The 16,386-nt window shown below is 56.2% G+C and overlaps 4 protein-coding genes across 4 annotated transcripts; 2 read left to right on the top strand and 2 right to left on the bottom strand.

The window, feature by feature from the left end:
• Positions 1 to 2,023: 2,023 nt before the first annotated feature.
• CH63R_05444 (C6 zinc finger domain-containing protein) lies at positions 2,024 to 3,646 on the top strand (the record flags this gene model as incomplete). Its single annotated transcript, XM_018300419.1, has 1 exon — positions 2,024 to 3,646. One exon carries the CDS (start codon positions 2,024 to 2,026, stop codon positions 3,644 to 3,646), a length of 1,623 nt encoding a protein of 540 aa, XP_018158269.1.
• Positions 3,647 to 4,613: 967 nt separating this feature from the next.
• On the top strand, positions 4,614 to 5,139 carry CH63R_05443 (uncharacterized protein; the record flags this gene model as incomplete). The annotated part of the gene is made up of 2 exons (XM_018300418.1): positions 4,614 to 4,981; positions 5,022 to 5,139. The coding sequence occupies 2 exons, from the start codon at positions 4,614 to 4,616 to the stop codon at positions 5,137 to 5,139; spliced, it is 486 nt and encodes a 161-aa protein (XP_018158268.1).
• A 659-nt stretch (positions 5,140 to 5,798) lies between these two features.
• Positions 5,799 to 6,369, bottom strand: CH63R_05442 (uncharacterized protein; the record flags this gene model as incomplete). Its single annotated transcript, XM_018300417.1, has 2 exons — positions 5,799 to 6,003; positions 6,107 to 6,369. 2 exons carry the CDS (start codon positions 6,367 to 6,369, stop codon positions 5,799 to 5,801), a joined length of 468 nt encoding a protein of 155 aa, XP_018158267.1.
• A 7,500-nt stretch (positions 6,370 to 13,869) lies between these two features.
• On the bottom strand, positions 13,870 to 16,043 carry CH63R_05441 (fork head domain-containing protein; the record flags this gene model as incomplete). Its single annotated transcript, XM_018300416.1, has 2 exons — positions 13,870 to 14,730; positions 15,021 to 16,043. The coding sequence occupies 2 exons, from the start codon at positions 16,041 to 16,043 to the stop codon at positions 13,870 to 13,872; spliced, it is 1,884 nt and encodes a 627-aa protein (XP_018158266.1).
• Between the last annotated feature and the right edge of the window lie 343 nt (positions 16,044 to 16,386).

Raw genomic sequence — 16,386 nt, 5'->3', positions numbered from 1 at the left:
GGGAGGACGACTGCAATACGCTGAGCCACATTGATAGGTCGCCGTGGCATCTTGGCGGCGGAGGGGGACTCTCATGCAAAGGGCGCAGAGAGACGCTCTGGTCGACTGTGCCAATGTGCTTCGAGGTGGAGTGGAGAAGATATGGTAAAGTGGCGCGTTTGACCACAGGGGGGCGTTGTGGTTATGGCTGTGCAGAGCTGCGCCAATCACACGATCCAGATGAAGAAGATGGAGTGACTGACGAGTGACGGGTTCTCAAGGGGGGGGGTCTGGCGTGGCCCCAGGTCCGCCATGCCATGTCTACGTGCCGCGTATGTGGACGGTAGCATTGCAACGGGCTGTCTCACATTCCGACATTGACCGTTGACTTCGAGATGCTAAGTGGTTGGCGAATACTGCCGTAGAGGATGTGCTGTAGTAGATTTCAAGAAGAGAGGGAACCGGCGCGTCAATAGACAGGACATCTTGATCTTGCCTATTGCGCCTTACATAAGCACATTCACACATTCCATCAGTCATGCACGGGCCACTCATCACCCACCACTCAGCGACCTAGGCAACGCTTTATTTGCAAAGAGCTTAGGGGCAGATGAGTGAGGAGCATGAGTTCTTGATGCAGACCACGCTGGTTCAGACATCGTCAGACTTGTAGACAGGGATGTATTTCTGATACAATACAACATACGGTAGCATCGACTCGATAAAGTCAATGAGGGGCATCGCCGGTGATCCTGGCTTGCGTTACAGAGACACGCTGAACCTTATCTGGCCCTTTCTCTTGCTGAGAGACGTGGGCGACCAGCCATCCCGTGTTGAAATGAACCATTGGAGTGGTGGGTTAAGTGAGTGAGTGCCATCCGTTCCTTTGTTCCGAGACACGTCAAAACAGTTGACTTGTACCTTATTCGAACGAAGCGCAGCATGAGCATACGCCATTCATAGACGCCGAGGGCTATTAAGGTACTGACTGAGACCGTACAGCTACTCTCACAATCGAGGACACCAGTGCATTTATCTACCTACTTGTGATTTCATCAACACCTGCAGTTTCTTTCTTTTCGCACCTTACCACGGTGTGTTGAGGACTTCTTTAGGATAACGTCCTTAACAGTCTCATCCATCCTAAGAGAAGGCAGATGAGACGTTTCAATGCTGCTATCCGCTGCACCACTCATTCGCACTGCACCCTCACTCAATGGCCTAATTCCTCACTTACTGCCTGATGCCAAGGTGTCGAGGTACGTACCTTAAGACATCCACTGTGCGAAGGAAGGAGCTAGCTTACCCGCGCCGTGCCATGCTGCCTTCTCCTCAAAGTCACCCAGATACCGGAAAGCACAGTCTATTTTGCAACAATTGTCACTGTACGCAGCAGCTGCCTAACTGATTGACGCACAACGCAACAACAACACGCCAAGCCTTGTCGTGATACCTTCCACTTCCTCCCCATCCTCCTCCTCCTCCTTCCTCCTTGCTCTTCTCAGCCATCCACGCCTCAACGCAGTCATCGAATCTTCTCTATCGCACGCAACGACTGTCACATTTCTTTCGTATCACGTCTCACTGGATTGGTGCACCACGGGACAGTACTTTTGCTCTTGATTCGCGCGCGAGAAACACCGGAGCAACCTTCGGCACGTTTCGATCCCGCCGCATGAGAATCCTACGCGCGATATTCGACCTGCCCCGCGTCTTCTGCTTCTACGACGGCCACCAGGTGCTGTCTTAGGATACATGCGACACATTGTCCAGGCCTTTTCTCCCTCAACGGCCTTGGAACCAGAAACGTCATCGCTCCCTTCTGCAAAGTCGTACCGGCACGCCAGCCTCCTCACTCACAGCCCCATCGTACCGCTGCCGTGGTTCGTTCCAATCGGATTGGACGATATCTCTCTGCAGAGACCTGCTGCTGCTGCTGCGGAATATCGTCCCTTCATTGCCCCGCTCGGCCTCCTGCGTCGCCTTCTCGGTTGCCATCCCACGGAAACCATCTCTCGTCCGGTGACTGCCTAGAGCAGCAACCATGACAACCCCGCCAATATGGCGCCAATTGCCTATCTCGCCGTCAACCGGACTGCCTAATCTCTTGGTGTCGACGAGTTTCTCAACAGCGGCGTACACGATACACGTCACAGACCTAGCAAACTTATGGGTAGAGTCCCTGGATCGAAAGGCCATCTACAAGCGCAGCCTCAACGAGTCCACCAGCATCGACCCGACGGATAGTGACAGCAACATGCGTGCCTTTCTTTCAAAGATCAGATCCGTCTTTGAACCTTCGCATCCAGACCATGACAGAGCATCTATGACGTTGTCGACGACCCCTAGCAAAGAAGCAGGGGACGAGGGCCTGACTCTGAACATCACCTGCGAGTTGGAAAATATGAACCCTCTGGAATGGCCCGTGTATTTGCAAAAGTGCTCTCGGTCCGACCTCGCCACGGAGCTTGTTGTACCACTGGCACAAGCACACTCGAACGGGCGCAGACAGGTCGAGTCCCTCAAGGAGATTATCAAGCAAAAGGACGCCATCATCATGAAGCTCCTCGACAAACTCGAGGCCACTGGCACCCGCCTAGAGAACGTGTTTACTGTCCTATCCGCCAAGCAGAAGCCCACGAGAAAGATGGCCGAAGACAAGGTCAAGGGGCTAGCCCCCTTTCGACCTGAAGAGTGGAAGGCTCAGCTGGGTGAGGATCAAGTTGACTTGTCCAGTCTATTCCAGGACGTGTTTGGTGCCGACGGACTTGAATATCGTCGAAAAGTAGACGTGAATGACACAACGTCGCTTGACAACTGGTGGACAATATCACAGACCTCGTGTATCCCTATCGTGGGACCAAAGTCAGGCTCACGCCAAAGCCAGCAGGAAACGTCTTCATCTGGCGCAGGCCAGCTGCAAAACAAGGGTGACGAGACCAAGGGCGACGACGATGATGACGATTTCCAAGTGCAATCAACGCCGCCACATCTCATTTCCACTCGCAAGCGTTCCGTCATACCCTCGTATGGGAACGATGACGATAGCACCGAGGATGAGGATACTTCGCTGATACCTGACAGCGTTCCCGTGCCTCCGTTGGAGCAGAAGGCCCAACCTTCACGTTTGGGAACGATAGGAAGGAGGGTCACACCCACGTCAACTGGCGCACCGTCTCTTCACAAAGCACCGGAACCTGACGGATCCGAGACCGAGACGGAGTCTGACGAGGACGCTACCGCCTCGTTAGCTGAGGCTTCATCGCCACCTCAGCGTGCCGAACCGCGGCCCGGTGCGAGGGAACCAAAGAGTGGGCTTGGTCTTATCGGGGGCCAAGCTCGACGGTCCAAGACTCCGGGATCTCCCAACAAAGAACCATTGAGTCGTGTCGGTGGAGAGCCAGAGCATTCCGACGCCAAGTCACCCGAGCCGCCAAAGAGAGTCGGGCTAGGTCGCATCGGCGGAGGCACCCGCCCTCTCAAGGTGGCCGAACCGCCGCCTACTACGGCGGCAGAGGAGCGAGGCCGATCACAAGCAGACACAGAGCCTCAGGCGAGACTCAGGGAAACCTCGCAGGAACGGGCGAACAGAAAGCGAGATGAGCTTCAGAAGGAGTTGCAGAAAAAGGCCGCGTCAGGACCGGCGCGGAAAAAGCGGAAGTTCTAAATCGACCCTAGTTCCACAATATCTACACCCCTCGTGGCGGCGTCTTGGGGTTTCAATAATTCAATCGAGTCAGCCGCGCTGCGGTGTTCCTACCCCGAATCTCATCAAGGTGACGAGAGCCGACGCACCCGGCTGAACCCCCACCTTCTTTCGCTTGTCGCGACTGCACTTCAGCCTCGTGGTATCGCTCCAGCAAGTCACAGCTAGCTGTCCACGGGCTCACGATCCCAGAATAGGACCGCGGAAACAGGCAGACAGACGATTGAACGAGGCCGGACGGGACATAGGCGAAGTCGCCCGCCCAAATGCAAAACCCGGCTATCTCACAGTGGGTTCCAGATGCGGCTTCTTTCCACTGTTACACCGTTTTGCTGACTCTTCAGTGGTGATTCGATCCCGGGCACGCACGTAATGCTCCGCGCAGGGATTCATTTAACGGCCCGAAACAATGTTCGCTGTTCTCCTTGTTTGACGCTGGGTGTGCGTTCCCGTCGCCCCGAAGTTGAGTAACGACGCTTGACATGCTCGTGTGAGGGCCCCGCCTCATCAAGGAGCCCCAGGCCTTGCCATTCTCCGAGGTGATACCGCAAGTTCGAGCGAGGGAGCATGCTCGGTGATGCACCAGATGCTGTGTTGTTCTTCGAGAAGAACGAGACGGACGTTGAGCAACAGTGATCTTGACATCCGCACGCTCGTCCGGACCAGGCACCGGGCGGCCAACAGCATCTTCGCCTTCGGAAGGGACGCATGTTTTTTTCTATTTACAAATCGACGTTGAGCGGCCGAGTGTGTCCTGCCCTCGCGGCCTTCATCGATTCGTCACGTCGCGAAGTTTTACCCCTGGCGTACCCAAAGAGCGTTTCCCCACGTGTTTGGTTGGAGCGAGTTCACGTCTGGCTCGATGCATCATGTCTAACCATGCCCGGCCGAGGATCGTCTCCCTGTTTGACATGGCACTGTGGGGGAAATGCTGCGCCAATTCGGCATCCTGCATTATGGCCGAGAACCTCAGATTACGGCAATGTGGGATGCAGCGACCAGCAACGCACAGAACAGGGCTATGTTGAACGTGGGAGAGGCGTCAATCTATCTCGCAATGGTCAGAGACACCCAGCCTTGCGAGCCTCCGAAGACTCTGCAGACGGCTGGCTCTACGGATGACACCGGAAGCGGGAAAGCGCATGGGATTTTGTGCACAAGTCAAATTCGAAACCGGGCGAAAGAATCTTCCATGATCTGCGTCCCGGCATCTCTTCTCCCCACGGCCGCGGCCCGCGATGCAACCACGCAGCAATACATGTCATGCTTCGACCCGATGCGACTTTGGACGCAACGGTGAGCTGGTCGGTCCAGACGTCGCTGCATGGAGATTTAGCCGGGCAATTTTGCATATGCACCGTAAGGACCGGCACGTCGCCACTTGGGTCAACGATGCCCTACGGCATCCTGATGCTGCGCCGGATGCACTTCCGGAGGCTCGTCCCGTTGACTAGCCGAATGCCCTGCGCGACATGGTACTTTTTACGCACGTACGAGGACGCAACATCTCGCAGCCTGATGGACGACTGCTTTAGCGAGCACAATCGTTGATTCATGTGATGCCTGGACGGAGCTGACATGCGTGGCATATCGTTTCGGCCGTTCCATGTTGGCCTGCGTGCGGTTGTCCGTCCCCCGTCGCGCAGCGGGCGGAGTGGTATCAAACAGAGTATGATGGCAACACTCCTGTCTCTCGAAGACTCTCTCGGATGTCTGACCGGCTGAGAGGGTGAAGCTCGCTTGCACGGGAAGCCGTCTACTGCCGCCATCAGTCCGGTTGACCAGGCAGGGTCACCGCGAAAGTCACTTGATCGGAAGAGCACATTGGTCCTGGAGCTCACAATCTGTCCTGACTGTTAGCTCTGTGCAAGCTTGCCTTGGGTAACGTGTTAGTAGCTGATGGAGAAGAGCTTGCTTGCCCTGCAGCGACGAATTCGAGTATAGCTAGCCTTCAGACTGAATGACGTTGGGCTCGACCGGTCTGACCAGCCCTTCCATGACGATGACCAGGAAGGATACAGATCAAGGGGGGACCATGCTTTGAGGCAAAAGGAACTAGCCCTCCGATGGTACGAGATGCACGGAAGGCCGTCACCGTCGAGGTCCCAAGCCGCTAAGCTGAAGACGCGTTTGGTGTTGCAGAAATCAGATCTCGGAATCTTGAAAACGGTCGCCAAAGATGGGCGCGCGACTGCTCGAGGGAGTGTCGATATCGTTTCTGAATGCAAACGGGCTGTCGCTTCTCGAGTACGACGTACGTGCGTCTTCTGCGGTGATGGCGCCGATCGACCGAGAGCGAGGGCATCCGAGACCTCCTGCTGGCCACCGATTTCCATCAGCAAGATCTGTGTGTGCATACGATGAGGTGTTGCATCGAACATAGACAAGAAGACAGGAAAACGTCACCATCACCACACCTACTGGCACGGCCCGATGAGTTGCGGCCTGTCTGTGGGAATGCCAATGTCACTTTTCGTGCTATGCATTGTAGCATGGCAAGCGGCCACATCCAACCGTCCAAGCCTGCCCATAGAAGGCAGTTGAAGATGTTGAATGGGTCCGCTGGCCTTGAAAATGCGGTGTGCGAAGACAGACAGGACTTGATTTAGTCTGGTAGAGATCAATATGGACGATGAGACGCATTGAAGACGTTCTGTGAGCATGGAAGACATGGCCAAGTCCATATCAGAGGGGATGAAAGGCCCAGCCCAGACAGAGATGGGGGGTCGAGTAGCGGTGGACGAGAGTGAACAGCACTTTGGGGGGCTCGCTCTCACTCGCACACGCCCTCTCCCTCTTCTTCCCTAGCAAGTTCCGTACGCTCTGCAGCTGCCGACTGCATTGGTTTACGTCCGTATTTGAGAGACGGCAGAGACTGTGGCCAAAGGGCGACCCCCCCCCCCCCCCCCCCCCCCCCCCCGGGGTCCCCAAGGGGAGGAGACCACACTCGGGGTTCCAGAATCTCGATAACCATAGATCCAGGATCTATCACAAATAACGGCCATCGGTATCACAAATTCCTGACGGCTTTGCAGTCGGCAAAACGGGTTCTCGGCGGTGGCGGCGGCAATGGTGGTGCGGTGAGAATCCAGCAGCTGGAGACGGCGGGATGGCTGCAGAAGTCGGGGAATGTGTGGGCATCTGCTGCGTGTAGGTACCTGGAATTGTGTCCAATTCCTCCTCTTACCTACCTAGTCATCAACGATGATGACCGATCGTAGGATGGAGAATCTACACGTGCCCTGGCTTGTTGGGTGCGGACGGCGGCACAGCACAGCAGAGAGCACAGCACAGCGTTGGAACGACACGGTTGGAGGCAACATGAGCGGGTGACTGACTCGTAACGCAGGCAGAAACGGCTGTCAAATCTGTCAAACAGGCATCCCGTCATCCTTCACCCCTTCACTTCTCGCCCCCTTCTCGGATGTAAATCAGGAACTGGATGTGGTGGTGGGGGATGGCGGCCAGCGGCGAATCACAGCCGCATCGACAAGCCCCTCCCCTCCCTCCCCTCCCCCTCCTTGCCGGGTATGTCGTTCCAGGGTGCCGCCGCCGTGGCGCTCATCGATCAGGCCATAACTGGTGCTCTAGGCTCTAGCGCGGCGTGTCGACTTCTTTGTCGTCGCCGATTCTTACCAAGCAATAAGCATGCTTAAGCCGTTGGCGCGGTAGCGCGGGAAATCCTTGCAGCGCCGCCTTGGTGCCGCATCGTTGCCAAGACTGTTTAACAAGACGAGACGAGTCGTCCCGTGGCTGCCTAGGCTAGTCCTATCTCTCACTTTCTCGCTCTCTGTCTGGAGAGAGAAGACAAGGCTTTGCATAAAGCCAGTCGTGCACCAGACTCGACCGCCATGTTGAGACAAGTCACCAGGAGTACCATGGCCGACGGGTTGCGATCCGGTTCCTGCAAGGAGCTTCTGGCGCAAATCCTATCTTTGTCTTTGCCTCTTGTCCCCCCCCTTCCCCAGCAAGCTCAAAAGGCGAGCAGCGAAAGGGGATGAGAGCTTTGATTCGAGGAGGGGCCACGGAGGGCCTCCGGTTTGCCGCGGGTTTTCAAACGCCCCGAGGCGTCATTGCGAAAATGCGACATTCAGTTGCAAAAGAATCGTACCCACCAGCACTTTGCATGCATTCATTTATGGACCTGGTCCATCGGCGTCATGTCCGGCTCCCCGCCCGGCGTGGAGGAGGAAAAGGGAAGAGGACGGGAGGCGACCAAGTCTCTTTCAACGACGTGATGCCACTGGGACGTTGGGGGACGCTCTTCATCGTCGTCGACCTTGCTTGAGAGTATCCGTATGAAGGGTCTATCAACAGCCCCCAACGGGGGCGCAGCCGAGGGCCTCTCTTGGAATCCCGAATCGAACCTCTGATATATCTGGCCGCAGCTGGTTGCTGGCGGTCAACCTTGTTCTTCACAAGTTGATCATTCCGCCGGCATATGGCGTGGCACAAGATGTGTCCCAAAGGGCTCGACTTACGTCAAGGCTGGATCGACACGCCCGCCTGAAATCCGACCGTGTGACCGCCAGGCTTCTTCATCAGTTCACAAGCTGCTCACCCACTTTCTTTTTGTGAGTCGTAAGGGGGAGGGGGGGTGTGGGCGAGGCAAGCCTCATGTTCAGGGAGCTAGTGTGCAAACTGTGGCCCCATTCGTGGCGTCTTCTCTCTCGACTCTCCCTCGCTCTCGCCCTCTTCCCCCGGGGAAAGAAACATGGGGGGATGAGGGGCGGGGGGATTGAGAAGAGCATGGGCTAAGCCTCGGTCCCGAAACATACCCCTGCTGCACAACGCGGTGTGCCGCGCCACTGGACTCTCTCGGCCGTTGTTCTGCGTCGCCGTGGTATCAGCTGCCGGTGTGCGAGGTCCGGGTCAAGCCCGGCGCTAGAGTAGATGTCAACGGCGATGAGTACAACAACGACAGTAACGACGACCATGACAATGACGAAGATAGCGTGCTCATCACCAGCACGTACGTATACGTTCTGTAGCCTCCTCCGCGTCTCGCGATATCGAGGTTGGCCCCCAAGCTGCGCGTCTTACAAGCGGCAAATCAGAGATGGCCGACGACGCACCCTCTCCTGCCGGGACCTCCCCTCCCCTTCCCAAGGACGTCTTCAAAAGGCCAAGCCTGCTTTCTCATGCCATTCTCTTGGCTTGCCGGTTGTCCAGGCCTTGCCACACACCCCATCCATTCTCACCAGTCAGCACCCTAAGTTTAGCTCGATTTACCAGGCTGGGAACGCAATTTACCAGGTCCCAGATCCTCCGACCCAAGCAGTCGGTACCCAATGGCAGACGACGGAGTGCGATAGCCCCCTCAAGTCACAATCAGTCAGTCAATGGCAGATGTGACAAGCAAGGATGGCTCTCGCAGCATTCGCCGTCGCTGCATGGCAAAAATCCCCGGGAAGGTGATACGCGGCCTCGCGGAAGTCGGTTCTGGACCACCACCACCACCACGCCTTCATCACCGCCGCTGCCGGTGCCACAGCCTGCCACCTGACAAAGTGCAGATAAAAGGCAAAAATACTCCATGAGGGAGGGGAGAAAAGAAAAGAAGAAAGGAAAGGAAATTTCATCATCACGACTTGCCCTTGGGACTTAGAGCCCCAAGACCCCCCCCCCCCCCCCCCCCCCCCCACCCTCACCCTCACCCGGCCGAGGCGGGCCGCCTCTCATTGCTTTCACACCGCTTAGATGGGCTATACGCCGCCCAGCTGTAGAACGTGGCTCGCTGCGGATACGTGATACCGTCGTGCAGATTCGATACAGTCCCTTGTCGTCTCTGTCGTCTAATGTCGCTATGAGAGTCCGGCGCTTAGTCTGCGAGTGACCTGCCATCATGCTCGATACGACCAGGGGGGCCATGTAGCAGGGTGGCAAGACAGAAAGACTAACAGTACGGGTATTCGTGCACTACTGGTTGGCAGACTGGAGCATCTGCCTCCACGTGCAGTGTATCATTCCATGGATTATTCCCATCCGGGCCCATCCCCAGTGTTCGGATTTCCCATCCCCCGGCCCCCATGTCTCTCTAACTTTCTCCAGTCCCCACCACAATCAACACATGCGCGCTGGTCGTCATTTGGTGACCGAGACACGCAGGCCCCACGGCGTTACATGGCAGTACCCTTGGCCTGACACGAGGCGGTTCCCGTCCGCCTGGTTCTGGCTTCTTATACACGTTACGTTACCATCATGCCAGCACCAGAGAACCATGGCCCAAGGGCCTGGGGAAATGGACCCGCAAGATGCAGTCCGGTCTTGGAAGCAGGTGAGTGGAAGCTTTGATGGAGGCCCCTGGCTATCTCTGCCTGTCTCTGCCTGCCTCTGCCTCTCGGCCTCTCTCCCGGCGGCTGGTGCCTTTCCGCCCCTCCGATCCAGCTTATAGCCATCTGCTGCCGGCCACCTCCCATCGACGGCTATGGGATGGCTGGGTGGCCTGTTTCCAACCGCCATCCGCGGGTCTAGACGCCTTTACCAACGAACGCACTCATCTTCCGACCTTGACGATGGGCCATATTATCCGGCCGGTGCATGACCTCGGTTACCCATTCTTCATTTCGACGCTGCACGCCTCGTTGCGATATCGCCATGGGACATGATGGTATAATACTTGCGGGGATTTGGCTCTGTTCGAATAACGGCCAGATGGTCACGTCAGTGTGTTGTTCTCTGGGCATTCCGATGTCTCCCTTGTCCACCAAATCCATCTCAGTTCTGCCTGCACGAAACCGGCACCTAGACATGCTCAACCTCTTCGTGTCACCCTTGCTTGTGACTTGTTGTTACCCGCTTGCAGAGGCGGGAGATGACACACGCACCCGCCCTTCTGTAGTGTCTATAGTGTCTGAATCTGTAGCGTGCGTAGTGTATGTATGTGGTGTCGACTCTGCACAATACGAACCGCCATGTTCTCTTTCTTATTGTCTCCCTACAACCCCTGTCCCTACGTTAGGTATGTGTGTACCTCTCTCCAACCCCCCCTTGGTTGCTTTCTCCAAGGACGACTCCAACTCAACTCCCGCCACCCCTAGCTATATGTCTCTCTCTCTCTCTCTCTCTCTCTTGCTGTGTGCCCTCTTCCCCGAGTACACCTCTTCTCTGCCCCCGATCAACCGTTGTCCGTGCGTCTCTGTAATGTGTTCAGTTCGGATACAAAATGTAAACCAATGCCCGAGGAGCCGGGGGTTCGTTTGTTGGTAGATCGATCGGCCCTGTTCTCCCACGCAGCGTAGGCTATCGACGCACCCCCACCCACCCACATACCCCATTCCACCACATCAATCCCCAATCCCTGCATACAGCAGGACACTCACTACTACCTTCCTGACCTTGACAAGGTCCACAGCAACGTGCGGGCAGATTTTCTCACATCTCCTCTCAGTCGTCTGCCCGCGGCTCCACTACTCGCATACCACGCTGGGCGAGTGTGGTGATGATGATGGAAAGGTGATAACAGGTCATGGGTGATCCTGCACCATCTTTGGGCTTGGGCGACGACAAACCCCCATCGAGGCCCTTCTCCCTCCTCTCCCCCCCCCCCCCCCCCCCCCGCCCCCCCCGAATTTATGGTACACTAATCAATTCCAGACCCAAGCAACAAAATAAAAAAAAACCCCCAAAAAAAACCAGACCAGATGGGGGATAAGGGAGGCGAAGGGAGAGGCGCGAGTTGAGTGAGTTGATCTGCTGGATGGGGATATGACGAGAGCGCGTGCACGCCGCTGGACGACGTCAACAGTCTGCCGCTTCAGCCAGGCCATAGGACTTGTTTTTTTTTTGTTTTTATTCTTTTTATGCTGGAAGCAAGGCACTGTCTGTCCTTCTGTCTGTCGGTGAACTTTTTAAAATTCTAGTTACCTTTTGCCAAGCTCGCGGTTTTACACGTTGGCGTTTTCTGGGTTTGAATTAATGCATTATAATGGTCTTTTTGCAACAGTGGCTACATGCGCTCGCTCTATGGATGGCTGTCATTTTCCCTTCTTGTTTATCTATTTCGATTGATTTAATTATTTAACTCAATGTTTTCACGATGAAATAGGCTGCCTCTCCCAGGCGCAATAGAAAAAGGACAAATAAAGGCCGTATCGCAAAATGGCTGGATTGTCTTCATGTGCTCCTCTTCTCATCCCGTGTAAGCCACACTTCCTCCATTGTCGTAATTAATAAATCAAACAACGAGTTATTTTTTTTATCCTCATCCCCCACCCGTCTCCAGAAGGGGTTCAAAAAAATGTTGACCGGTTTCTATGCATACAAGTCCGGTAGTTGTGCAGTTGGTGGTGCCGTCGATGCACGTTGTGTTGTCACATCATTGGAATCGGAATGGGGGAAAGGGAAAAGGGGAATCGAGAATAGACGGGAGGGAAAAAAAAAACAAGATTCGGGAAACGGGCGGGAACGGAAGAAGTCTGGATAAACTATTGCCTCTCTTCTCTTCCCTCCTCTCTCTCTTCTCATTTCCCTTCCCCCCCTCCCCGTCCAGTACCTCGCCCCCAACGCCAAATCGTACGTTCATATTTGCTTTTTTCCATTCTCCTCACCCCTGATCCGAAGTAGAGTTTAGCCGAGGGAGCTCCAACAGGAAACCCCCCTCAACGCACCAACAGAGAGGGGACCATGAATGAGAAAGAAAAAGCAGGGAAGAAGAAGATCGCCCAACCGGCGAGTCCAACTTGCCCCCCCTCTTCCCCTTCCAGTGTACGATCCCTGCAGGTGTCAAAAGACGGACACTGTGACCCTAGTCTTGGACGATCCGGGTCGAAAAAGAAGCTCGAGAGCTCTCTCTCTCTCTCTCTCCCTCCCCACAGCCATCGGGACCGAATACATTCAAGCGGTGGGGGTGGGTGTATCATCTGGGCTACAGGGCATGGGAGGCCTAGAGACCAATATCGGATAGATCCATCCCATTCTCCATCCCAGAGGGACATGTATCTCCACTTGGCGCGATCAACCAACGACAGCATCACCAGTGGGCAGCAGCCGTGCCGCAGTCGCCATTTTGATCGACCAATCCTTCAACCATCCATGGGGAGTAAGGAACAAAGAGAAATACAGAGATAGAAATACAGAGAGGCATTTAAAAAAAAAAAAGGGTAGGTTGGCTTAGGTAGGTTTGCTCTTCCCGGACATGGCGTTCGGGAACAGGAGTGCACAGTTTCCAAGGACTAGTTCTGCTCCCCCTCCCCGGGTTCGTTCATTATAGATGGATCTTGGCGGGAAAGGGTCAAGGGTATCGATCCACACGGAACGAGACGGCGAGACAGGGCCCTCTCCCTCCTGGTCCAATATCCCCCCCATGCCGAGTGCCCCATGTCGAGTCCCAACCCAATAGGAATAAGCCGGTATCAGACTTCTCCTCAACCCCCAACGCATGAAGACAGCCAAATGGACGATAGGCAGATAGTCAGACAGAGCAAAATAGAGAGAAAAAGAAGAACAGGCTTGGGCTGTACAGCCCTCTCTCAGTCAGGGGTGGTTGCTTCCGAGTGAGGATAGAACAGGCTAGGATGACAGCGAAACGCAGCCAGCCTAGACGGTTCCCCAGCATGGGGGAAAAGACAGTTAACGGGAAATGGACATGGAGATGGCAGGGTATGGGATTTTTCGCAGCGGTATCTTTTTTTCCCCAGTGTGATGTTATTTCACCCCCTATTCTTGGCTATCGTCAACTCTGCTGATCCATATCCGTCCGGTCTGGCCTCTCTATCTATCCTCTTGCTCTCGTTTTCGTGCCGCAAAAGCCGCCGCGTAAATAATACATTTTTTGGGGTCGTCTTCGTCGTCGTCCTAACAGACGGGGGGGGAAAACAGGACGGGATCACCGTCCCGTCGTCTCCATGCTGGCCTACTCCTCGCTCCCCCTCCCTCCCGGCCTGTGCAAGTGGGAACCCGCATATTCCATCCCGTTCCCTTTCCCTGGCCTGTCTTCCAACACTTTTCCCCAGTGAACGCCAAGAAAGTGGAAAAGAAGAAGAAAGAAAGAAAAAAAAAAAGGGCAGAAGAAACAAGTCTGATAGACGACCGTCCGCCGGCCGCGTCGTTGCGTAAAGAAAGGAAAAAAAGAAGAGAGCGAAAGAAAGAAAGCCACTCTCAGATGCAGTAATACAAGCATGGGGGTTTAAGCCCCCCCACCCCCCAGTACACAATTGCAGGCCCAGGCCACCCTCTTTTTGTTTTTACATCTGGGCGTCGGATCCCCAACCGTAGATGACATCGTCGGCCGGGGGCGACGGGTTGTACACCCCAGACACGTCGGCTAGGCCAAAGTGCTGCTGCTGCTGTTGGAGCTGGTAGGGTTGGGGAGCCACCCCCCCTTGGGCCCCGTTGGCGCCGCCCATGAAGGCCACGGGCGCGCTCGTGTTGTTGCTGGCCAGTGTCGCGGGCGCCATGGGGCCGACGCCGCCGCCCATGATGGGGTTCGTCAGGTGGTGCTGTTGCTCGGCCCTCTGGCTTCGCCTCCGCATCTCGCCGGCGCGCGTCTGGTACCCCTGGATCTGGGCCGCCGAGTACGTGTAGTGCTGCTGGAGGTGCTGCTGTTGCTGAGCCACCGCTGCTGCTGCGGTGGCGGCGGCGCTGATGTTAGTCGGGCCACCTATGACGGGAGATAGAGAGCCCGTCTGCGAGCGCTGACGTCTGGCGTTCCGGGCAGAGGTGGTCGCCCGGCCTCCGCGGCGGCCCGAGATGGCGCGCCCGGGCATGGAGCGATTCGGGTAGTCGGGGTTCTGGTAGTGGGTGACGGTTGAAGAGCGCGGAGGGCTGTTGCGTCTGTTGCTGTCGGCGCCGCCCATACCTCCTCCTCCTCCTCCTCCTCCTCCTCCTCCTCCTCCTCCCGCTCCTACTCCTGCTCCTCCCGAAGCCGTGTTCCGGCGGGAGAAAAGGGCGCGCGAGGAGCTACGGTTGCCGTCGCGGAAGTGCGTCGTCGGCCTGATGTCCTTGATATACTGCGGGTTGAGGTACCACTCCGACACGCGCTTCTCCGTGCCCGTGCCGTTGCCGTTCATGTTGGGGAAAATTGCTTGCAGCCTTCTCTTAAACGCCTATACAGGGGTTAGCAAGCCTGAGGTTTCTTCTGGGTTTTCTGAAAGGATCATCAAGGCGACTTTTGTCTCTTGGTTATGCATGACGCTGCGGTCACGCTCTCGACTAGCAAGGGTGTTTGGTGGCGTGGACATGGGTGTGCATGCCTGGAATACATCCCCCTCTCCCCCCTGGAGACCATGAAATGAACTATAGAGGGGGGGTGGGGAGGGTAGAGGAGAAGGAGACCAAGAGCCATAGGTGAGAATATCACATTAGAGGCAGACAGAGAGAAAGGGTGCTAACTCACTTCGTTCATGCTGAGGTTGTGGCGGATGCTGTTCTGCCACCCGGTTCCCTCCGTCTTGTGAGGCTTGTCAGTGTTGTTGCGGAACCACTTGTACAGCTCCTGCAGGGTCATGGAGTGGTCTGGGGCGTGCAGCAGAGCTCGGTGGATGAGCTTGGCGTAGGGCTCCTCGCCGCCGGCGCTCTCCTTGGATGCCGCCGACGCTCTCGGGGTGCTCGTGGGTGGTGTGATGGTGCTGGTACCGGTGGTGGTGTTGGTGGCGAGAGGAGGAGGGGGGATCACGTCCGGCTCCGCGCTGAAGTCTGCGTGGAAGGACGCCGGCGAGCCCGTGTAGGGGGACCCGGGGGCGTCCGTGGCGGGCGAGGACTCGTACTGAAATCGCTCGCTCTCAAGGTGGCGCGCGTCGAAGCCCTGCGGGTGAAAGGCCCCGTTGTCGTAGTGCAGATGGACTTGGAGGTCAGCACCGTGGAGTTCCTCTGGCGACATGGACATCGAGTTGCTGAGGCCGTCATAGACGGGCTCCTGGGAGCGAAGGGGCAGGTCGAACTGGGCGGCGCTGGACGTGGTAGGGGGAGAAGTCTGGATGGCGGCGGGCCAGGTCCGTGGCGAGAGAACCGAGGGGTTGTAAGATGCTGCTGCTGCGGAAACGGCCTGACCACGGTATGAGTAGTTGACGTTGTTCGCGTTGCGACTGTCAAAATCGTCGGCCGACATGGACTGGGGCGAGGACCAGGCCGTCTGGTTCATGCTCGGTGAATGATACTGCTGGCTGACGGCGGAGAGCTGGTAGTAGTTTTGTTGCTGGGGGTCCTGGACGGGGAATTGGCGCTGGTGTTGATGATGCTGGTGTTGGTGTTGTTGTTGTTGGTGGTGGTGTTGCTCGGGAGTCATGATGTTGTAGTTTTCCATTACGTCCGTCCTGATGGCCAAAGGCGGTACTTGCGTGGTGCTGATGATGTGGTGGTGCTGGCGGTCCATGTCACCACCGGGCATGATCTGCCCGGGTTGTGAGGTGCTCGTCGTCATGATGCCGGAAAGCGATGCTGGACGAGCGGGAAGCTGGCAGGATTGTGGAATCAACGCAACGACGCCTGAAACAAGATGGCACAAGTTTGGACGGGATCTAGGTTTCAAGACGAGAGCGGGAAAGGAAGAGAGTGAGAGGAACAGATCAAGATGTCACAGACACTACTTGATGTTGGGTATTATGAAGATGGGAAAACAGTGAGGAGGAGGGGGTGAGTAAAGCGAGGTACGACAAGTCTCGAGGTTGAACAATGACGAGGTGAGACAACAGGATGAATGATGATGATGGACTGAATCTTGGTGGGGACGGCTTGATATGGAATAAAGAACGTCCCAGAAGAAA

This window comes from Colletotrichum higginsianum, chromosome 4, assembly GCF_001672515.1.
Source record: "Colletotrichum higginsianum IMI 349063 chromosome 4, whole genome shotgun sequence".
Taxonomy (NCBI): Eukaryota; Fungi; Ascomycota; class Sordariomycetes; order Glomerellales; family Glomerellaceae; genus Colletotrichum; species Colletotrichum higginsianum.
The sequence above is the reverse complement of the archived record's forward strand: the minus strand, read 5'-3'. Positions and strand labels throughout refer to the sequence as shown.